Source organism: Penaeus monodon, chromosome 14 (assembly GCF_015228065.2).
Source record: "Penaeus monodon isolate SGIC_2016 chromosome 14, NSTDA_Pmon_1, whole genome shotgun sequence".
Classification (NCBI taxonomy): Eukaryota; Metazoa; Arthropoda; class Malacostraca; order Decapoda; family Penaeidae; genus Penaeus; species Penaeus monodon.
Genome location: NC_051399.1, coordinates 43,357,497 through 43,364,667, shown reverse-complemented (window position 1 = coordinate 43,364,667; position 7,171 = coordinate 43,357,497). Strand labels below are relative to the sequence as shown.

At 36.5% G+C, this 7,171-nt stretch overlaps 1 protein-coding gene and 1 pseudogene across 1 annotated transcript; one reads left to right on the top strand and one right to left on the bottom strand.

The window, feature by feature from the left end:
* Positions 1–3,232: 3,232 nt before the first annotated feature.
* Positions 3,233–6,133, bottom strand: LOC119581170 (diphthine--ammonia ligase-like; the record flags this gene model as incomplete). Its single annotated transcript, XM_037929557.1, is given in 5 exon segments — positions 3,233–3,716; positions 3,961–4,056; positions 4,434–4,599; positions 5,570–5,731; positions 5,957–6,133. Coding segments are annotated over 5 exon segments (741 nt in total). The 3' UTR covers positions 3,233–3,465.
* A 37-nt stretch (positions 6,134–6,170) lies between these two features.
* The window catches only part of LOC119580719, a 12,284-nt pseudogene continuing 11,283 nt past the window's right edge, over positions 6,171–7,171 (top strand).

Here is a 7,171-nt window from a genome sequence, read left to right as displayed (position 1 = left end):
TTGCCGCAGCACAGACATGGCCATGTTTGATGCATATAGGAAGGTTTGCTTAGTTTAATACATCTTTTACACAATGTGAGTGATGAGTTAGTTTCGTGTCCGTTCTTTGTTTTTAGCAGTTCAGTTCGTGTGAATAAATTAAAACTTTGGCCCCATTTTGACATTCTGCCTGGGTAGGCTATATAATTTTGTATGTGACTCCAGACATTATGTGGGATTACTGTTAAACATTGTGCATCCGAAAACATTATTGTCTTTGACAAACTGATTTTTTTTATGTAATTCTGATTGTTTTGTAGTAACATAATGCCACAATGTTTACTAGCTGCTCATTCAGACGGTTCCTAAAAGAGAACTCCCTGTCTACAGAAATCAGGTAAATTAGCTGTACAGTCAGAAAAAATGTATCGTTACCTTTCCTTGTGGTCATGAGGACCTGAACGCTACTCTCAGTGTTGTTCTCAGTGGGGCATTTTGTCTGCCCCTTCTATGGCTAGTGTTCCCCTGTGACAATCCTTTTACAGTGTTCAAGAATCAAGACTAATGAACTAGATATTTGGAACATGCTTCAAATGGGGATATAAATGCTTCAGTTGGATTGGCAAATGCTTCACATGGATGTTTGATAATATGGATAAAGAATGGTATATACAACTTATGCACCATGATGTCTCACAATATGAAAGGAGTTATCATCAATTTATACCCTGCCACAAAGCAGGTGTCCTCACTGTGCGACCACGGAGGTCCAGGGAAGTGATACACTGAGCAATACTGCTTATACCCTTTGTGATCATTTAAAAGATTTTTTGATACTTTAAGCCCTAATGCCTTTTTTTGTATGAATCAGGCAATAGCATCAGTCATAGAGGAAGATATATTTTATTCTGCTAATAACATCAAAACTGACCTCCGATTGCACATTCTGCAGCAACAGTTTGTAACCAACACCAGGCAATGGGTTGGCATACACACACGCCAGCCTAAACTGACTGATCTCAATAAGTAAGCCAGAATGGAGTATGCTTTTGAGGAAACTGATAAAAGCTCTTCCTTCTGGGACACTGTCATTTTCTGTGATGAGAAAACGTTCTCTTCTGAAGGAATGTGGAAGACAAAACATGACTGGTGAATGGCAAACACTAGGTAAATGAATTGTTTACGAAGATCCACCTGGAAACAGCTGGTAACACTTAAAATATCTGTAATATTTATTTCTTCACCACAGGTATGAAAAAAAAAATTGTGGAGAGCACAAGGAGTAGCAGAATCACTGCTGGCCTGTTTGTGCTAAAGCCCAGTTATGTGGATGTCCTCAAAGACGTTTTGTTGCCCACAGTGAGAATTATAGCTTTCCTTAAACCAGATTTTTTTTTTTTTGTTCAGGATAACAGTCCCATTCACACAGCAAATGTGGTGAAGGCATGCTTCTGGCAACACCCCAAGATTGTTGTGTTGCCACATCCACCTAAATCGCCAGATTTAAATCCCACTGAACATGTTCAGCCAGCTATGGGCAGGCAGATGCCCAGGGAAAGTCCTCACAGTCAATTTTGTGTCATCTAAAATGCATGGCATGCATGGGAACAGCTATGCAGCGATGAAGGGCAAGAGATGACGACAATACTAGTAGCAAAAAAATATTTTTGAAATGTTTCCAATATGTAAACAATGTGACCAGGATGGATAAGTATGGAATCACGGAAAATGGTGACTGTAGGAAAGATTTATCCTTTTGACACAGCCTTTATTTTTGCTCATATCCAAAATAGGGCATATGTAGATATTTATAGAAATAAACTATTAGATAGTCTTCATAAAAAGCCATTCTCTTGAACTTCAACATATCCATCTCCTTTTTAACTCTAAACAACTGCTGGAAATATAAACTTAAAGATATATCCTCTGTCAGTGCCATCTCTTTCTGTTTTTAAGTGCACTGATCTATACAGTTTTACTAATCTTTAATGACTCCAGCACATAATAATGTTATTTTATTGCAAAACCTATATTCATACGATTACGGCGTTAACTGGCTTGCTTCCCTATTCCATAACACTTCTTAGATTTTTCATACTGGTTTGTGAAACAGGTAACAATACTTTTTTCTGACTGTACCTTCAAAGCCACAGTAATCAGAACGATGTCATATCCATTTCATATTGTTTCTCTCCCTTTACCATTTGATAAGCATTGTTATATTATTAATGTAAGCTTCTTAAATCAACCACCACAATGGTATGACGGGAATCATTTTTTGCAAAAAGGAAAAATCATACATGGCACTTGATATAATTATATAATTTGGCATCTCAAAGATTATACATTCAGTTTCACTAAAAATGCAAATATGAAAAGCTTCATAAAAATTGAATTTCAGATTTTGTATGAATAATGGCAGTGAAATTTCATGAATATTCATAGTGATGATTTAAGTAATGATGGGAATGATTATGAAGACATGATGACCTGAGCTTTCAAAAAAAAAGAAAAGGAAAAAAGAGACAAAAAAGAAAAGATAGAATGGAAGAGAGAAAGAAAGCATTTCCTATTCCACATGCCTTATATTGATCCCAACTGCAGACACATAGCAGGTAAGTTCAACAAAACTGAACTCAGAATATTAGTTCATCTTTCCACGTCAATTGATGAAAAGTAGCTATGCTGAAGCAATATACAAATGGCAAGATTTCATTCTGAAAAAGCAGAAGGAGAGAGAGAGAGAAAAAAAAAAGTTGAAAATCCTTTCTACCTCATTCTCATGTATTGCTAATAGCCAGAAAAAAAAAAAAAAAAAATCAGGTAAGTACAATACCCATCACTAATTTAGTACACTGAGCTCAACGTTTGCATCACTTGCTACTTATCCATGACAAAATAGAACCTGGGACAACACCCACACAATTCTATGTACAGAGTCAATGCAATCTTGCTTGATAAATCATGGGGATCACTGAATTAATCATATGAAACCATTGAGCAATTAACTGTAAAAATATCATGAGCCCCACAAAAACATATTTAAATCATAGGTTAATGCAAGAACAATATCCAAAAATTGCACTGATCAGCTGTTGGAAATCCAGACTAGAATTTAAAATAATAAATAAAACTTGTCAACAACTAGAAAAGATTACTATTTACGTGATCTTCCAAATCTTCCACGGTATTTGATCACATGTGTAGTGTCACCATGGTTCAGGACCACAACCAATGAACAACTTATCTGGCACATATAATCTGCTCTGTGGTTATACATCCTTCAGACAATACAGTTACAAATGTAGGTCATATGATTTCTAAAAATACTTGACAGAAAATCTCATCAAAATGAATTGTTTTCATCAGCAGTATCACCACTGGTGACATGTACACATTTTTACACTGTATTATGTCTATAAATAAATCCAATCATAGCCAGGCTTCTATGAGCCATAGATTTCCACAGCCTATCACATTCCAAAATCAGTGACGCATGGCCGAGACTGTTAGCAAAGTGTGTGCATCCTCAACTGCCAACACAGGTACGAGCGACAGTGTAGCCACTCCCTCTGGGACTGCCTGGACAATGGCCTGCTGAAGGAGCGTCCGAGATATGCTTCCGCAGCGGTAATAAAAGGTTAGTCCCATGGGCATTCTGGCATCAGCTCTGGTAATCGTATACTGGATAATTTCTTCTAACATGTCACAACTCAAGTCCTCGGGGGATAAACAACCTGGGGATAATAAAGATTAGGTAATACATTTTTTAAAAATAATATTAATTGATTAACTAGAAAAAAATCAGAAGAATAAGAATATTGCATACCCCTAAATTCATTTGTGCACAAACTTAGATAATTTACATCTCATGCTAACTTTAACTAAACTGCACAATGTCAATAAAAAATAAACAAATAAATAAATTAAGAAAAAATAAATAAATAAAATAAAAATCAATAACAACCTATATCCACTTACTAGCATTAGTATTGACAGCACACATGGAGTTATCATGGTACCAGCGTCGTCTTAACCGTACACTTACATTTCCTCTTGTATAGCCCTTTTCTTCATCTGTAGGTCAAATTAATCAAGAAAAATTATACGACACTTACTTCCTGTAAAACAAGGGATGAAAAATATATACTCAAAGGAATAAGTTTCCTCCTATGGAAACCCAAAAGAATGATGCTTTCTTAGGCATTCTTAGTAGTTTCTTTATAATGTGAAAAGCATCATATACATATATCTTAACAGAATAAACAAATGTTCATAATATACACCACCATGATCACCTTTTATAAATGACTTAACAGATTCTTTGAAGAAAGCATGAGGTCACCTTGCACATGATACCAGTTTTATATTGAAATTCTATAAGGAACACCAGTTATACAACAGCTATAAACAGAAAACCTTAGATAGGAAAATATTTCCACTTGAATACTTACATTCAAATTTATCGTTTTCTACACAGCCCCACGTCTGCCACTCAACCAGAGCAGCTCTTGGCAAGGCAGGCACCACAACATAGGTTGAAATTTGTGACTCACTCAGTCGAGCCATCATGCGTCTGGCAACACCTATATCTGAAAGTTTTGTTACATAGCACACTCCCTGCAAAAGAGGTAAGAAAATTATACTATGTATACATACATACATACATAAGTAGATACATACCTATATACATATACACATATACATACATATTATATATACATATTACACATGTATAAATACATATATACATACACATATTATATACATGTATAAATATATACATACATACATAATATATATATATATATATATATATATATATATATATATATGAATGAAGGACTGAATGAGAGAGGGAGAGGGAGAGGGAGTAAGAGTAAGGGTAAAGGGAATGGGAATGGGAATGGGAATGGGAATGGGAATGGGAATGGGAATGGGAAGGGAAAGGGAAAGGGAAAGGGAAAGGAGAAAGGGAGAGTGGGCAGAAAGAAAGGAGAGGAAGAGGAAGAGGAAGAGGAGGGAGAGGTAGATGAAGAGGGAGAAAGAGAAAGGAAGGGGGTGAGGAAGAGGAAGACATAAAGAGAAAGGAAGGGAGGGAGTGAGGGAGAGAAGAGGTAGAGAAAGGGAAGGAGGGGGGAGGGAGAGAGGGAAGGAGATTGGGGGAGGGGGAGGGGGAGGGGGAGAGGGAGAGGGAGAGGGAGAGGGAGAGGGAGAGGGAGAGGGAGAGGGAGAGAGGAGGGAGAGAAAGGGAAAGAGAGAGAGAGAGAGAGAGAGAGAGAGAGAGAGAGAGAGAGAGAGAGAGAGAGAGAGAGAGAGAGAGAGAGAGAGAGAGAGAGAAAGGGAGGGGGAGAGGGAGAGAAGAGGTAAAGAAAGGGAGGGAGGGGGAAAGAGAAAGGAAATAATATATGCATCATTTATGTGAGTTCTTTTTCGTTGCTCCTTCTGCATCCTCACATACGCATTTTCAAACTTCCAAATATAAAAATAATGAAAATATATATATACACAAATAACGAAACAAACTCAAGATTGCCACATGGGTACATCCACACAAATACATCAATCACACTCCAAAACGTTCATTTACCTGCACCACAGCTCTTATATCAGTCGAGGGAGCAATGGCTGAAATAACTCTGGACACGTGACGCAGAGCAAGTCGTGCTTCCACTTCAACACCACCGTTTACAACTTGAAGAGTGCCGGGCACCAAGCCAATCATCCCAGCCACCACTACTACACTTCCGACCTGAGAAAGCACTTGAAAGTAAGGCTTATGCACACCAACTCATGAAAATAAAATAAACAATATGATTCTAATCTCTCTAAAATCTAACGTGAAATGAATACATAATCAAAACTATTTTTAAAAATCTTCAAAATGACAAAATGTAGACCAAATACTGAGTAAATAAACAACATAACATCCTATCACATATTACAAGAAGCACCAAGGTGGCAAAGGACAACTCACCTTCACAGCTTGGCTATATGGTCCTATATTAGCAGGCGCCCAGTGTGAGATGCCCTGAACATGCATTGTGGATCGTGAGGTAGGTTGTATCTTCTCTGGCTCCTTGTCAGTGGTTACGTGGCTTTGTTTCCATCCAGAAACATCTAGTTGTACTTGTACATTATTTGAGAGAGGGACCTAAAAAAAACACTTTTTGATCAGGAGCAGTGACAATATGGCAATGTTTGATATCACATAAGTTTCCTCTACAGTTAATTATTTTTGTGCTGATTGTTTTCAGTTTGTAAATGAATATACATTCAGGGTAGAAATAGATATCAAATGTGAAGAGATATACACAGGATGAGATTTAGTTTTGTAATGTTATTTGAACATTTATTTAACATGTTAAATGCAAAAAGTACAGCCACTTCAAACTGTAATTCTTCCTTAATTTTGGTAGTTGCAAATTTGTCTTTTACTCTTATTCTGATAACGTAATAATCCTTTTTGTTTCTTACATTGTCTGTACTTCTACACACAAATTTTACATTTACTGCATATGCTAAACTGCCATAATCTTTAACCCAAATCCGACAGGTATGGCATGTACGTACACTGTGAGTTTACTTTATTGTTTTTACACATAGCTACACTTGTACCAAGTCACCAATGAGCCAATTAAGAGTGCTGCCCATCTCGCCTGTTTACCCTTTTCCTTGATTTTCAAAAATGATTTGCGTTATTTTTATATTGCTGTTACTAATGTCAATAACATTATAGTAATTATAATGACTATAATAAAAATAACACCTTTGATAATCATAGCATTAGTACATAAAAAGTTTTTCCCATCAATTCAAGGAAAGGCAAAATCAGGTAAGGTCACAAGGTCTACTAATTTACTCCTTTGTGGCTAAGCACTAGCACTGCCATCACTGTGCAGAGACACATCACAAAAAAATGAATAAAATAAGCACAGCATTTTCCCAGCAGCACTGAGTTAATCCAAGACACAGCAGTAAGTTCAAGCTAGTTTTATTATTCTTATCCAGATATCTCTTTTATGATAAAAGTTACATTTTTGTGCCTCAAAAGAATACACTATTATATATATATATTTGCTTACCTACAGTCTCTACATAAAATAAGCATTTCTTTACTGGGTGCTTTACATAAACCAACTAAAACTGGGTGAGACAACTACTAGAACACAGGTAAGCCAATGATTTAAAA